The 16,913-nt window shown below is 37.2% G+C and overlaps 1 protein-coding gene across 6 annotated transcripts in view; it reads left to right on the top strand.

Annotated features, from left to right (window-relative positions):
• Nucleotides 1-16,913, top strand: part of pspc1 (paraspeckle component 1) — a 50,583-nt gene that overhangs the window by 11,354 nt on the left and 22,316 nt on the right. For all 6 annotated transcript variants that reach the window (XR_011181626.1, XR_011181625.1, XR_011181627.1 and 3 more), the window contains exons 6-8: nt 2,156-2,261; nt 11,762-11,819; nt 14,522-14,691. Coding sequence is in view for 3 of the 6 variants with exons in the window: in XM_069178826.1 (XP_069034927.1) it covers nt 2,156-2,261; nt 11,762-11,819; nt 14,522-14,691 (334 nt within the window). In the remaining 3 variants the exon portion in view is untranslated. The remainder of the gene's footprint in view (nt 1-2,155; nt 2,262-11,761; nt 11,820-14,521; nt 14,692-16,913) is intronic.

Below are 16,913 nucleotides of genomic sequence, written 5' to 3'. Positions count from 1 at the left end.
TTAAAAAGGAGCTGAAAACATTGAAGGATCTGAAAGGTTCTCAACTTAACATCTCAATCTCCGGACCTATGTGTAGTGAGAGATTTGTGGTTTGGTGGCAGTTCACACATGGAAACCAAAGGGTGTGTAGGACTTGGAACAATCCTGTGTGGAAGAATGGTCAGAAATCCGTGTTCTGATAAGCAGGAGCCTCATGAAACTACAGGAGGCATCTAGTCAGTGGAATCCGTGCCAGAGGAGGCTTTACAAAATACTGGCTACATGGGTGTGAATGGCTGTGAACCTTTTGGATTGATTATGACCGATATGAGTACGCTTTGTGTAGAACTTTCAAGGTTAAAAGTTTTATAGGGGTGTAAGAAGTCACCTCACAGTTTAGTATAGTTTTGAAATAAAGGAAAACCTAACCTCCCAGAGTAGGAGAAGAGGGACAGTGTTCTGTGACATCTCTAAAACACAAGCCTTTTATAAACCAGGCACAGCCCTGGCCCTGATCAGCCTCTTATGTTACTGCAAAAATTGTGTTGAGGACAAGGACATTTATTTAAATAGAATCCAAAGGGGTATAAGTGGTCTAGAAATTTTTAAACTAATAAAAGTGGTTATTCTGATGTTAAGCTTTTAGATTGACTGTCATTCAAGTGTAAGAATGTTAAATCAGATAAGAACTTATCACTGGCAGTCACATAACGGGTGCTGTGCCTTCTTTTCTTAACACAGTTTTTTTTAGCAAGTAACATTATCCAGTCTGTAAATCTTTGTTTCATGTTTTTGTTCTGTTTTGTTGGGGGTATGAAAGTCTACCGTTTTCCAGATTTGATGTTGGGGGCATAAACTGTCTCATTTCTATTCACTTTTAACTTGTGTTGCATCCATATCTCGGTATCGGACAGACTTCTATATAGTACTGAGAGCTTGGTAGTAGAATCACAGTTTGTACTACATTTAAATTTGAGTGTCTTCAGTATGGCAGCGATGGCAAATCTGACCGTGAGTCAATGTACACGTACTAGTATGTAATAAGTTCAGCTTGGGGTGCGCTTTACTTTTTCCTAAATGACTGACATTTACTTACTATTAATTGGTTATTTTGGTTTTTTATTGTTTTTGATCCTCTGTTCTCTTAACCTCTGAATGTTTTATAATGCTACACAGGCTTTATGATGTCATTTCTGGCAATTGTAAGACATTATTCCAAGTCACTGTGGTCAGATAATCTCTAAATAAGCGCAAGTACTTATAACATGGTTAAAGGAAATATTACCAATTCCATTTAAAATAGGATTTAATATGATTAAAAAAGAAATATATTATAATGCCTTAAATACAATGGTTTAATGTGATCATAAATATTTTAGTGCTGTTTTTGCAAAAACTTTAAGACATCAAAGACAACACGAAGTCACCCAGTTTAGCAGTCTCTGCAATGGAAGCTGACATATCCTGTTTGAAAATACCAGTGATATAATCTTGCTGTGTAAACGCTGTTGCTGCACATTGCTTTCTAAGTATCTTTTTACTTGCGAAAACAGTATTGCTACAGTTTCTAAATCTCTGTACAGAATACATCAAACTGGAGCCAAGAAGACAAACACACTGGATGCGGTACAATTAGGTGTTAATGTTTTTACTTAACATCTATTAGATTACCGTGCTCTGTGCAAAATATGAAAACATTGCTAATTAAAATTAACTTGTTTACAAATGAGTAATTGAAACTACATCAAAACATGGACCCTGTTAAAGGTCTTTGTAAAATCACAGTAATGCAGAAGTGCATGGCTTGTTGTGCCACACAAAGTTAACGTTGTCCTCGGTGCCGTAGAGCAAATACAACGGGGGGAAGAAAGACTTGTATTGAACATGTCTCTTGTAAACAGGAGATTGTATTTCTGACAGTTCTGTGAAATTGGAGAGCAACATCTGTCATTGGTAAAATGTGATCCGCCGTGCTGCTATCATGCTGGCGGTGTTGTATGGCACGTAGCAGTGCAGCGACTACCGTTCCTTTCACGGTATCCGGCGCGGAGGCTCGGCTCTCGGCGGGAACCGTTCCGCTTTGCGCACCGGGGAAGGGGGGTGGAGCGTGTCTGCAGGCCCGTCTGGTGGCTCCGGGCTCCTGTCCTGACCGGCGGCGTTCCCGCTGTGTCCGCAGGCACGAGGAGGAGCGGCGCCGCCGCGAGGAGGAGCTGATGCGCCAGCGCGAGCAGGACGAGCTGAGGCGGCAGCAGGACGGGTTCAAGCCCAACTACATGGATAACGTGAGTACAAGGCAGACCTTCTCCCGGGGCCCAACCGAACCTGAGGGGTGTTGGCTGCCAAGGAGAGCCCCGAGCTGATGTGCTCCCCCCTCCCGTGTGCTGTGGTGAACATTTGTCTTTCGCATACTTGAGAAGGAGACCTGTCGTGTAATTGAGTGTCTGTTTTAGTGTTTCGAGCGCATCTTTCTGGAACACCACAGATCGGATGTCAAGAAAACAATGCCCACCTTCCTGTTTTTAGACAAGCCCCTTAACAAGTGCCTATTCCCATAACTGAGTCAACAGGGGCTGAAATTCATGCCATTTGTTTTGTAGCTGTCACACTACGCATGTAGGTTAAGTGGCTGTTATGCTGTGGTTCCAGCATATATGTCAGCTTTCATGATAGAAATGGCGTCAGATGTGCTCATGTCGAAGTTTGTGCCTTACATGTAAAGTAACTCTTAGTCAGTTTTGAGTGAAGGTGCACAGCTACACATTTTTCTGCAGTACAGTACACCTTTTATTGTGGCCAAAGCTATTGAGAGGCTCAAACGAGTCGATCAAGTAGTTGCGATATTGATCAAGAAGTATTGAAAAGTTGCTTCCTGCCTGCACACTGAATGATAGACTTCTTATCCTGATGATGCCATTAAATGATGATATAATTATCATTATTATAGTTTCCTTAAAGAAGTTAGAAAGCGTAGACTCATGGCTTACAGCAGTAGATGCTGTATTGTCAGCTGTGCCAGTGTGGCCTGCTAAAGAACTGCAAGCAGAAGCTGTGGTATCCCGTGGGTTTAGTTCTGTACTTGGTATTTCGAGAGCTTGGAATATAACCTGGGCTGCTATATGAACAGGATGGGCATTTTTCCTGTTGTAAATTACTCATTATGGGTAGCCGAAGTAAAAAAAAAATGTAGGACATCTTCATAGAAAAGGATTCTATTTGCCAATAATTAAATTATGTATAGATGTTTTTAAAATGGTCCGTTCCAAGTTGGATGTCCGATACAGTAATTCCTCGATTTGCAGAATTTAATGTTCTATGAAATCTTTTTTTGCAAGTGACAATTCTCTAAATGGAAGTTTCTTCATTTCATGCCATTATATACATACAGTCCTACAAAACAAAATCGGGATTCTCCTATGTAACATACATTTACAATGTAATCTTCTCCCTGTACTCTTTGTATACAGAATTAGCTAATGTCCTTATAGGACGGGTTTTTCATCCTACCGTGCAACAGATGCACAATGTTGCACAAAGCTGTTTTCACTGTCCTTTATTTTCCCCGCTGTATGTGACATGAGGCCTGTTTTGCACTAGCCTCACACTTAAACTAAGTTTTACATCTGCTCTGATAGCAAATGCTTTACAGAACCTTTGCACTTATGCTGCCACTGCCAGGATGCTTTACAGATACAGGGGTGAAGCGCTTAAAAGGTCTGATAAAAATGAAAACAATTTCATCCCCCCCCCATTGGTGTCTGTGTAATAACTTTCCGTTGAATTGCATATCTTCGCCTTTGTACGATCCAAAGCTAGCACAAGAAGTTCCATTCTCTTACATGTTTTCATTTTTAAGGGAATTCGTGAAACAATCTGTGAAAAATAACTTGAATAGTTTATGCACGTGCTGTACAATTTCACTAAGACATTTAGTCGCCGCTTGTGAATAAAATGCTGAATGTGTTGATTGACGGTCTGTTACGAATTGTTTGCATTGTGCATACAATGTAATGTGTTTAATTCCTTACCTTTTAATAGTGTTTCCCATCCCAAAGTAATTTACATGTGACTTGTCAGTGTGACACCCAGCTCAGTGGTGCACAGCAATCGCTGTGTGCCTCACTCCACAACAGATACAGGGAGAACTTAACCAGGACAAGTTTTGGGTAATCCATAATGATCAAGTAGTCAGAACCTCATTTTAGCCAAACAATGATTTCTGGTCACCATACTGGGGTCCAGTGGAAAGAGTTTGTCCATCTCGTCACCATCCAGGTCCAGCTTAATTTGGCTTTTGTGATCTGATGAAATTAGGCTTCAGCGTACACTGCTGCCTGAAATGGACTGAAGTTAAAGGTGGTTTCCGAAACAAGTTATGGATTTTACTGTAGGTAATTTGCAGTGTTTTGTTCTAAAATACGCAGTGTGCAGTTTTAGATGCAGGTTAAAACTATTTTAATTAACGTTTATTCCCATCTCAGAGTATTCCTTTGTACAAATTCCCCTTTCCATAAATTGGGGAATTACTGTATCTAAAATCTATCCCTGAAATACCAGGAATGGATGTTTATCTGCAGCTGTTCTTTTCAGTTAATGTAAAAAAGCCTTATGGTATTTTTTTACTTAAGTGAAAAGTAAAATAAAGATTGAAAGTAAAGTGAAAAGTAAAGAGTAAGATTCTGATGTCTGATTTAGTGAAAGTTTTGCATTCAATATGACCAAAACATGCACTAACTACATGTTTGATATTATTTAGATTGTTGGTTGAAATTATCCCTCTATTTTATTGAAGGATTTCTTTCCTAAGAGAAATGATCTTGAGCTTGGAAAAACCTCTTACTGCCAAAAACAACATAATTTGTTTTTCTTGGGAGGTGTGTTGTTATTAAATATTCTGTTCTTAGACGCAAGACACATTTTGAGATTTCGAGACTATTTCTGTGGGTATATATTATTACTGAAAAATACACAGATACACATTGATTTACCCTTTGTCCTTTTCCACCATAATTTAAAAAGATGTAGAACATGTAGAACAACTGCATACTTCATTCCAAAAATGTTCATCAAAACTTTAACTAGACATTAGTCCTTTAATGCTTGTATGCGGTATTTTGTGTGTAATGTCATGATATTGATTTATACAACCATTCCTTTCTACCTGGTATTATTCAGCAGTCTCTTATTAACAGCTTCCCTTTATAAATGGCAAAGCTGTTTTGACATTTGAATCACAGAAATGGTTTAGTACTGTAGATTTCCATATTACTTTCTTACTGGGTTGGGAAACCATTTTTTAGAGATTTTCTTAATTAAAACAGTTTAGAATTTTAGCAAATTAAAGTTATTTTTTTTCAGAAATGTATTATAGTGGCATTGGAGTTTCTTTTGAAAGTGGGTTATCGATATATAGTGCCATATTGTCTTGTAATACTGTGCCTAACTTTGTGACTTTTTTCTTTCATTGTTACCTAAAGATCATAAAGGCTGACGGCGGAAAGTGGCTTATTAAACTGCTTTCACTCCACTGTGCTATACCTAGGATCAATAAGCTGGCTGTATAGAAATACATTGTCCTCAGAACCAGCATTAATAAGTAAACGTAAAGGACTGAAACTAGTAGGAATTCTGATCAGGAGATATGCAAGGGGGAGGAGGCTTGTGCATAAACAAAGCTTTCAGACTAAACATCATATATGTGCTATGGAAGCTTACTGTAGAAGAGTTTGATGATCTGAGTGCATTCTAGAATAATGAAATTTAGCATTTCAGAGTTATTTGTACCATCTTAGCCAGTGTTATTTTTATGATGGTAAGTATGCTCTTATCAAGCTTTATTTTTTGTGTTGTGGATTCCACAGTGATTGGTAGTCCAATGACTAACTCAATTTTGGGAGAATTGAATTAAAGCAAATATTTTAATACGAGACCTTTGCACCATTGTAATATAAAAAGTTTGTATGAACATAAACATAAAAGTATATTTAACATTTTTAAGCAGATATTTTGAAATCAAACAATTGTATGAGTCAGTTTTCTAGTTTCTTTAACTTAATTTCTGTATTTTGGGCACTTTTACTGTCCCAGAAGCAAATTTCTATGAGACATGTCTGAGTACTTATTCTCTGACAGCAGTTGAAATTCATAGTGCAATACTGCCTTAGAACTGAAGTTATTTTGTATCCCTTTGTAATAATATGAGAAGGGTTTAATATCCTGTTTTTATAGTGATCTTCTATGTTTACAAGGGGTTCCACATATTTCTAAAATTAATGGTGTTTACAAAAACTGTTCCAATACATTCCTGAAGAATGTCACAATGTGTGTGAACCTTTATACACACAGACATAAGTATGGAATGAGAGTGAAAGCTACTTTAGTCGAGTCATTTAAGTAATGCTAGCACATCTGAATTTTCTATTACTGTATGTCCAGTTGTGCTCCAAGAATTACATTGTAAACAATTCTGCAATCATTACCGTCTATTCCATTCAAGGTGTTCAATACCACCATTGTCATACCTTACCATTCACCTTTAAGACTATAACATTTTCTTTCATCTTTCACTAGTATGTGCTTTTCAGTATGTGCATCCATGCAATTCTATGTCTTACATAGGAAGTTGCATGGTATAAGTCTTTTTGTCATCTCAGTGTTTTTTGCCTGTTTAGCTAGTTTAATCAGTACTAATCTAGTACATTACTTATCTTTTTTTTCCAAAGGGTGCTGTCTATACCCTACTATATTATAGCTTAAATAGTTCATCTGAAGATTCTATCTTTTGCGTTTAACATTTGTTTTACAATGTCCTTGCATATCTGTACCTACTCTACATGTCTGCTTTCATAACAAATTATATACATCTTCAGTTCACATTCTACACTCCACCTTTCACTTTGTTCAGAGTATGTGTTAATCCAACTCCTGTCTTTTCATCCCTTTTATTTACTTCTATGGGGAACAGGGCTATTTTCTCCATTCACATTATTATCCAAGTTTATGGAGTTAAATTGTAATCCTCATGATCCTTTTCGAATCGAAACTTATAGATGCTTCTATAAGAAGTTAAGCCTTGTAAAGCATGTAACTTTGAAATTCATCTTTTATGTCGATTGCATGGTCTGATGCATGTACTTTTATCCTCACTTACTTCATTTTTTAAAATCTAACAGGCCTGCATTTTAAATGGATGGATCTGTAGTCTTCATTTGTATTGTGTTAATTTTACAATACTGCATTCTAAGGTTTTGCTAATAGTCAAGGAACTCTAGGATATTCCAGTGAATTTATTTGTACTCCACATAATGTCCCATTTTCCATTTATATTATTTAGCTTTATATTAAGATTCTTTTATATTTTAATCATTGTTATTCCTAGTGTGGTTTTATCAGATGCATAATCCCCTGATATTCTCTGAAGTATTTCTTCTTGCCTGACTATGAATGAATCTTTTTTCATATTTTTGGACCAGCTTCGCAAGTGTGGTGATTGTATTAACTTTTTGTCTTTGTTCTTTAGAATTGCTCTAAGTGCTTTCAATGAGTCATTAGTTGATCTTTACTTTTGAAGGTTTATCCATGTTTATTCAAAATGTGTGACCTCCCTAATTCAGTTACCCAAATCGGTTAATTTGCATTTTACATGTGTCAGAACTCGTGTGAGCAATCATTTTATCCAGTTTTTAAACTTGCATACCATGAAGTGCTGTTATGTTGCAAATGATCCTGAATAAAAGTTAACTTGGTGATATCAAGAGGATCTACATCTTCACATGATTCTCTGAGGGTTAAAAGTTAAGATCTTGAGTGGTGCCCTAACTCCTTGCACCAAGTGTGTCATTACAACTGATTTCTCTTAAGGTACAGCATCGTATTAGAGCAGTGCTTTCAAGTTTCATTGTTTATGCATTGCTTAAAAACACTGCAACTTCTGCTTGACTAGTAATGTGTTGGCTCCAGTGAGTAGTTTGCCAACTTTTAATTATATTTTCTGATAGCCTTATAGTTGAGATGTGGGCCAAGACGATGACCTTGGACTGAAGCCTACTTTTTCCCCACCTTTGAGTGTGAACGCGAGTGAATTTCTAGCAGGGTAAATGTATTAGTAAAGCTTCCTGCCACATTTAGACTTTGCACCTGTTCTTTTGATGATTCATCTCAACCCCGTACAGAAAGCTCAAGTCAAAAATATTAACGTCCAAACTTTGGTGGGGGGAGTTATGATTGAAAAGGATTTAAAATAAAAATGATACATATTTTCATTGTTTGTTAGTGGTACAACTGCACAGTAAATTTAGAAAGCTTTATACATACCCTGACAAGCAAGCATAATGGACAAATAAGAAAAATTTAACTCCTTATTAAATTCTTTATAATTGTAACTAGTACTTTATTTATTTTTCCTTAAAGATTGTATGATTTATTTTTTTTACTTTTGTGGATTTATGAAAATATTTTGCATCTTGGGTTCAAGTCCTTTCCTTTGTTTGTAACCTGATATTCATGAGTTCTTTTCTTGGCTCCGAAAACTGCCATCAAATCTTTTGCATGTTTTTTGTCTTAAAAAAATCTGTTCACCCACATTCCACTAAAAGATGTTAGTCTTACAAAACTCCACAGGTGTGATTTCCCCATTTAGAAATGTCCATTTCCACAACCAGCCTTTTTTGTGTATGACCCTGCTATAATATTCCGGGTTATGTTTCTTGGGTTTTCAACTCGCAGTGATATTTTGGATGAAATTGGAAATAAGTTATGAAGAAATGTGCTAATTTTACAGAGTCAGAGTTAGCGACTCATTCATGTTTTATTTCAGGCACTACCTTGTTGGCGTGAATTAACAGGAAGCCATACTGTATTTCAGATGTCCAGCCTAGGATGGAATCTGGCTCTGTGGAAAACAAAGTTAAAAGTCACTTCAGCACAGCCTTAGGGCAGTAAATATTTTAACTTTGAACATGCATCAGTATCATTACCACCATCTCGCCTTATCTCAAAAGATAAACTAGACTGACCCAGGTCAGTATTGTGATGAGATCCCCCAAGGAAAACCAGGTGGCTGCTGTAATTGGGGTTGGTGGACCAATAAGACAGTTCACTAAAAGTGTTCAAGGACATTTTGCTATCGTTTGGTTAACACGAAGTTCTGACTGGGCCGTTACAAATTCTAGTGTACTGTTCTTAGAGCAGTTAACACTGGTGTCCAAGCTAAATTTTGTACTTGCACAGTCTGGCCTTCCTCAGTTCCCCCTTATTTCAGGTGGCCAAATGCCTTACTTTTCCACCTGGTCTGTTATGGTGGAGAGAGGCACTTGCAGGCCAATAGTGGCCCAGTTGAGTGTAGCGTGTTCCTTCATATATGTAAAGTGCTTCGGCACCCTTTTAGATAAAAAGCACCATTTAAGGATTTGTTAGGTTATTTAAAAAGATGTCAATTTCAAGTGGCAATAAAAATTCCCTTTGTGGTCATTTTAAATCTCTTCATAAAAGAAATGTACTTATCTCTGCAGGTGGGTAAAGGCTACTGCTAATGCCTACTGCTTATAAGTTTTAGAAATGATCACACATCCTTGTGTGTGCTGTCATTCAGCTTGGAGTGGTTGTATCCACATTCTTCACAGGATTTCCCATCAGCAGTTAATTCACACAGGGAGGAAGTAACAGCTACGGGTTTGTGTGGTGCCAACTCTCAAATGAGGGTGGTGATTGGGTAAAAGTTGGTGTTAAACTGTATAGAACAGGGCTTTTTATACCACTTTTTAAAACAATTCCTGACCAAGTGTGCTGTTTACCTTACATTTTTGAATTACAATTTCTGTATGGATGCTTATTCATCTTTTTTTTTTGCCTCAGCATGGAGGAAGATTTATCATACAATGTTTAAAGAAATCTGCAGTGTGCTGAGTTTTAAAATTGAAGTTGCGAATAGTCTTACTTGCAATGCAAGTGCCTTCTTGGAAACATACAGAAACTCTAAACATTAAAATTGATTTTTTTTCTCTTCTGAAGTGTTAAGCCAGACATCAAAGCTTGTTTATCTAAAACATGAACCCACTGAAGATGTTCAAGAGATGATTGCATTGCATCAAGCACCATACTTGTCTTCCTCTATGTGATATAATGTATTTGTGCAGTAAAAAAATAGTATTGCAATTTGCAAATAGATATCTTAAAGGGGAATTTGTACTGCTTAGTTTTGACACTGCAACCCATTGTTTAAAGAATCCCATGTTCCTTTGCACTTGTGCATAAAAAGCAGTTGAAATGATCACAAGCCACTCTCCTACAGCAACTCTTGTCATCCAACCGGTAGTCACATCTGTTGCACCTGAGATTTTCCAGAGGTTGGCAATTAAAATCTGCTCTATAGACAGGACATGAGAATGGGTGACCAGGGAAAATAAGGGTTCGGTATCTGCAAAGAGCTGACTTGAAATTGGACATTTTATGCACAAAACTAACAATTAAGCGCATCAAAGGGGAATGTTTGCAAATCTGTTATGCTTATGTGCTTGAAAACTACATAAGTATGTTTAGAAATAGTAGAATTAACATCGGGTGTATGGCAGTGTATATATGGCAGTGTTACCCTGAATATTTTAAAGTAGGTGTTACATGTTAAACCTTTAACAGCATAATGTACAATGCCAGTTTTGCTAAAAGTGTTTTAAAAAGAACTGATACTTTTTGAGTAGTGTTTTTAACCTGTTTTAACGTCATTTAAGCAGTTGTGAAATAATATCAAGAAATCCAGAAGAAATTTTGAGTTGCTGTTCTCTTAAATGGAATGGCCTAATCTACTCTAAAAAAAAAGTTTGTAATCCATACCTCTGTTTTTGAAATGTTAATGTGATTCCACAGAATGAGTTTAAGTGAGGAATAAAGATGATCCACTATTTAGTTTCCCAACATATAATGCAGTTTAAAGTGTTTAAAGATTTTTTTTAATTCTTTTGAGAGAGCCTCCTATAACTGTGTTCTAATGACGTTATGCTAACAATGGATGGACAATTCCCTTCAGGTAAATAAAAGTAGTGTTCCTTTAGTTGGTTAATAAAACTACAATTCAGATCTAGGTATTGTTTTATTTCAATCTGGAATGAAATGCGAAAGTGTGGGTCTAAAAAAAAGACTGGGTGTTTCCCTTATTTTTGTGTTCGATGTCCGATATTAATATATACCTTCAACTGCCTCTGAGCACCTTACCTCCTTCAGAGTACAGGTCATAAAATAAAGGAATTGGGTGCCTTTTTCACACACTGAAACTCTTTTACGTTTAATGTTTTCAAGGTTTGTATCTGTTTTTAGATTCTTGAAATGGTAATAAGTTGTGTTGGATGCTAAGCAGATCTTTTTATCACCCTGGAAAATATTCAATCTGGAGCAGTTTTTGGTGAACAGACTCTGAAGGGGTCTCATGATAAACATAAGTTAGCAAATGAAACATTTTCATCCTAAAACTGCCTCAAACTGCTGTTTGAAGTTTTGTCTGGAAAAAGAAACATTATTTCTATGACGTAATTACAGCTGTGATAAATGGTTTATTTTAAAAAAGTATTGTTCATTTTCCTATATATACATATCTATGTTTCTATGACTCAGGCAGCATTTTCTTATAGTTGGAGTTTTGTCATTTTTATATTTTGCTTTTCAAAACAGAAAAATTGAATGCAAATTTCCTGTTATGTGGACTGAATAATTACCAGGGGTCCAGTTTAAAGTCTTAAACACACTTACTTTGTGTCAGTACTGTGTTAGGTTGACTGTGCAAACTTTCTACTTCCAGAGAGAACAGGAAATGAGAATGGGTGATATGGGTCCCCGTGGAGCGATTAATATGGGAGGTAGGGACCTGAAGTCACGACAAAAGGCGGCTGTGTTCGGCTTCTTTTATGTCTTGTGCAATGTTTGGGACTGTACATTATATGCAAATATGTGATCTTGGTATCTCTGAAACGCTGTCCATATCTATAACCCAGTCCAGCAACTCAACTCAGTGGTTTTCTGTTCGCTGGTGCCTGATTCTCCACATGCAGTGACAAAATCATCGGCATGATCATTGCCTTTCTGCCACCTCTTCACCCAGAACCTAGTCGCTAGTGCGGTGGGTCGAACTGGCAAAGTGGCTTGACTGGGTCGACGTGCTGCTGTTTTCTCCCAGGGCACCGTGACCCCCTCATACATGGGAACTCCTGGGGTTAGGTGAGGTTTGAGGTGCAAAGCATCTTATTAGTGAAGTACGGATTTCAGGTTTTTTTCTTATGAATTGCAATGCAAATTAGTTTTCCTCCTCTCTGTAAACCACAGGCAATGTACGTATACATTTATTTTTTTATTCGATCAACTGTGATGTACTTGCCTTGATTTGTAGTCTCTACATCCACAGGTGCAAGGTTTTCCGTATTCCTTACATGCTGTAGTCGTGTATGCTTTTCAAAATTACATAATGAGCACTGAATCTAAGGAAAATAATGCTGTTAATTCAGTATACATTTGCAGTGATTTATTTTTATTGCATTTCACCTGCAGTTCCCTTATGAGGTTCAGATCGGCTGCTGCTCATATGTGATGATTCCTACCTGGTCAGGTGTTCACAACTTTCCAAACTGCCGAGCAGCGCGTTTGTGTCGCCTTTTTTCGCATTTTTCGGTTGGATGTAATGAATGCGGTGGGGTCTTCTACTAGGATAAATTTATCAATCATAAATCAAGAACTTGGAGTACATTTTTTTTTTGCTGAAACTGTCAGTTTAGTTCCATGTGCTGCTTCATTCCACCACATTCCCGCGGTGTCGCCTTTATTTAAATGTGCAGGTGAAATGCTTCCAAACACATTTTTTTTTCTTCCAAAAACAGAAGAGAAGGCTGTTTCATTTCTTAAATAGGAAAAGCCTTTGGTACTAGGTGGCTTGGCCATCACTCAGCATCCCAAACCCTGTTTCTCGAAGAAGTCCCTGAAGCGCTCTCATGCGGCAACTCATTTCAGAGATTCATTCTTCCTGTTGGCTGTTTTAAATCATTCTCGCATGACCTTCTGACGCGTAAAACCTGCGGCTTCCATCTTTTCTGTTGAACTTCCCTGATGTGTTTTGTCTGAAAAATCTTACCATGATTATATCTTTTAAAGCCATTGATCTTACTTTTGTATTTTGTGTGTCTACTCGGGACATCACTCTACTTTCCCTTTGCATACGAGTAAACTAATACGGTTGTGAAAAATATGAGAAATAATATGGTACGTTATGCTGATACTAAGATGCAAACTGGAAATTTGCAGTATAACCTCAAATTGTGTGCCTTCAGTTCTGTTGCTCATAAATAAATCAGACTTTCAGACATTTTATTGCATAGCATGCTGTAGATAAACAATAATTACCAGTTTTAAATCTCATTATTTTTACTTTGCATTACCTATGTGATTCTTTAATGTATGAAATCCTTATAAAAACTGGAAGAACGTTTAGGCATTGAAACAGTTCTTCCCAAATTGTGCCGTTAATGTTTTAACGTAAATGGCTTCAGAAGGCTTCGAGGCAGTTTCATTCTGCGTGTTATTCTAAGGTAACTCGAATACAGCACCAATCACATTGTATTCAGTACTGAGCTTCACCTATGTTTGAAATGCACTCCATAAGGTGCCTTTGGTATGGTTACTTTTCCACAACTATAATGAGGCTCCGGTTTTGTAAGGTGCTGTTCATGCTGGAGAATCACAGTAACTGTTCAACGTTTTCAGTTTGGACACTTTACTCCCCTGGAGAAATTTGTCTCAACCCATAGTTGTGCATTATTCACAAGTGTAACCTTAATTCCACAAGTGTAACCTTAATTCTCAAATAAGTTCATGTGAAATTAAGGGTATGTTTCTTTAGGACATAAACTTGATCATATCCTTCTTGATTCTAAATGTGAATTTTGAAATTATTTAGGTTCGAAGCCTTTTCTCGTCTGTCTTCTATACTTTTCTTTTTTGTATAATTGTGTTATCGGTAGCATATTGGAGGACTTCAGACTGTCAGACAGAATTTAAAACACTGCTGTGGTATAACACGTACTTGGGCTGTCTTGTAAGTGGTACTAAATGTGTGTGTGCTTGTCAGTGCATCACAACATTAAGTTATATTCTGTAACTTGCAACTAGGCTTATCACTTCTTTCAAACAAAGTTTTAGGATGTGTTTTAAAACCAGTTTGTCCTGTGCAAGGTGAGATGCCTTTGTATTATGCCTGATATTATGCTACCAAGAAGGCCTTTTAAAGATTTCATCTTTGTATGTCCATTTTTCTTAGTTTCACGTGGCAAAAAAACATTCCTCAGTTTGATGGAGTCTGTTGCGTATGCTTAAAAGCGCTGCTTCAGGAAGCGTTTGCTCTTACTACAGGGCAATTTAATGTGCAGTCCCAAATATTTGAACCCTCGTCGTTAGATTTGAAATAAAATAAAAGGAGCCTCACACAGTTTGTCCTCCACTTTTTACTTTTAATTCTTTTATACTGCTTTAGCCTGTCGCCTATCGCTTTGAGTAAAAGAACGATTGTTTTGCATAGATACTTATAGCCCAGCAGCTGCTGGTAACCAAGGCCCCCCTCAAATGATGGGTATGAATATGAACAACAGAGGAGCAATCTCTGGCACTGCATTGGGACCTGGTCCTGCCATGGGGCCAGAGGGAGCACCAAACATGGGAACGCCAATGATACCCGATAACGGAGCCATGGTAACGTATTCATGGAATCATTTGCTTACTGTGATCGTTTTTTTTCCTCCCTCCCCTCCCCCCCTCATCGCGGGCGTTTGTACATGAAAGTGTGTGTCCTGGTAGAAGAAGTGTCCACATGGCAGCTTGTTCCTCCTGAAGATCAGGGCTATGAGTGCTCTTAGTGTCCTGATGCAGAACTGAAATGGGATTTCACTTCGGAGGGCAGGCGCGGTCCAGGAGATAATGAATGCCATCACAGCTGATCTTTGGCATTTTAAAGCCTTTAAGCTTGAATACAGCATTTCTGTATGTTCTTCAGTAATTCTGTATCCTGGTGTGCTCGGCATACCTCCTCTCATCCAAAATTGTAGCATTAAAACAATTTATATCGTTATTGTTATTCTATTATTCATTTTTGACATTGATTTTTAAAGTCACCATCTTATTGCATTTGCTCAGGTGAATCCCTTCTTAAATTTGCCATGTATTTCAGAAGTGGATTAGGCTTATATGCATTAATCTATAATTGCCTATTTAATGTTTTACTTGCCAGGCTTTAATTTGCCTGTTGTTGGTTTTACCAGTAGCACCCTTCTCCCATAAGAGGCAAATGAGGACCATCTGTGCATTTCACCAGCAAGCCAACCTATCAAGAGTCCATCATTTGATAATGTGTTGCTATTACGAGATCCCCAGTGTTTTACTCTGTGAGAAGAAATATATACAGGAATAACATAAAATTACATTTGTGAAGGGTGTCATTTTAAAAATCAGAAATCACCTGTCACTTGTAGTTGCCCTGATTTCTTGTTCATATACTTTAGGGAACTTCAAAATATTTATACACTTTGGAGTCTTAAAAAAACTACTTTTATGTACTGTATCTTCATAATAGAGTTGCTTTAACAGCTGTGAAATAGACACCACTAGGCTTTAGGCAGTACAGAAGAACCGTAGGTTTCAGCTGCACATGGTTGGCACAAGTTCTCAAGCAGGAATATGATTTTACTTGCATAGACTCACCGTGTACATCTTCAAGATTAATAATTTATTGCCAGTTACTTAGATGTAAAACATTTCTTGAAGACTATAATCCAGTACTATAGGTTTTTAATTTGAGTTTTTTCTTTGGAAGAATGGCATATTTCTTTGATCTTTTTTATTGTTAGATTCTTTTTACTAAAGCTTGTAAGAACATGTTTGCCATTCTGTTGCCTTATTTCATTGGAATGCGTTCTCTTAACCTTATGTCTTCATAAGACATCTGTACAGCCAAAACTAGTATCCGATCTAGCGATGATTTAAATGGAAATAAAGGGCAAGTTAAAATGCTCAATGATCCTGTGGCTTCAAGACAGGATTACCAATTTTTAGCCCTTGATTTTTTGCACAAGCAGTGCGTAAATATGCTTCATATGTGCGGAGTTCTGTATTCTTAATTACTTAAGAGTTCAGTAAAGCTGTATCCAGCAAAATATTCATTCACACATAAACATTTATGTTCTTGGAAGTTCGGCCTTTCTCAGTTTTAATCTCTTCAGGCATTTTTTTATCTTGCATTTAGTCTGTACTGTTGTATAGTCTTGTAACAATTTTAATGTATAATATTCTTATCAAGTATTACTGGGGTATTCTTTCATATGGCCTGTAAAATCTAAATAGTGATTAGAAATTTTCATAATAGACTGGTGGTAAAAGGCATCAGAGAGGCTGATATAATAATGCTCAAGGTTGCTTTAATGGTTAAAAGTACGTTTCTTCCATAGGCTGAACTGTCACTTCTGTAGTGGTTATTGATATGAAAAAATGAAGCTTCAGTCTGAAAGTTCAGACGCTTTTATCTTGTGCTTTAATGCATTATGCTAAAGATTAAGAGTATATGGATATCATAATGTCCGAAATTAGCCTGGAGACTCTGCCCTTCTAACGCCTTTTCTCCACCTTTATTTTTTTTTTATAATCTATAGTTGGCTGTAGCAGTCTAGATTTTGAGTGCACAGGACATGTCAGGGTTAAAGCTTTTTAACGGTGAAGTTTACAAGCTCTCATTGATCAGCGATTCAAAAATCCAAATAACTAATGAAATGACTCCTCTCTTCCTTCTCATTGTTTGTTCCTGGTACTGCTCGGACTGTCTGCTGACCTTCCCGACGGCAACACTTGGAATATTGGAATGTTTTTTTAATCCCGTTATTTTCCTGGCTGTCGTGGCATCCATCGACGGACTGCATGTTCGTTCT

The sequence above is a fragment of the Lepisosteus oculatus genome, chromosome 15 (assembly GCF_040954835.1).
Source record: "Lepisosteus oculatus isolate fLepOcu1 chromosome 15, fLepOcu1.hap2, whole genome shotgun sequence".
NCBI lineage: Eukaryota > Metazoa > Chordata > Actinopteri > Semionotiformes > Lepisosteidae > Lepisosteus > Lepisosteus oculatus.
The sequence above is the reverse complement of the archived record's forward strand: the minus strand, read 5'-3'. Positions and strand labels throughout refer to the sequence as shown.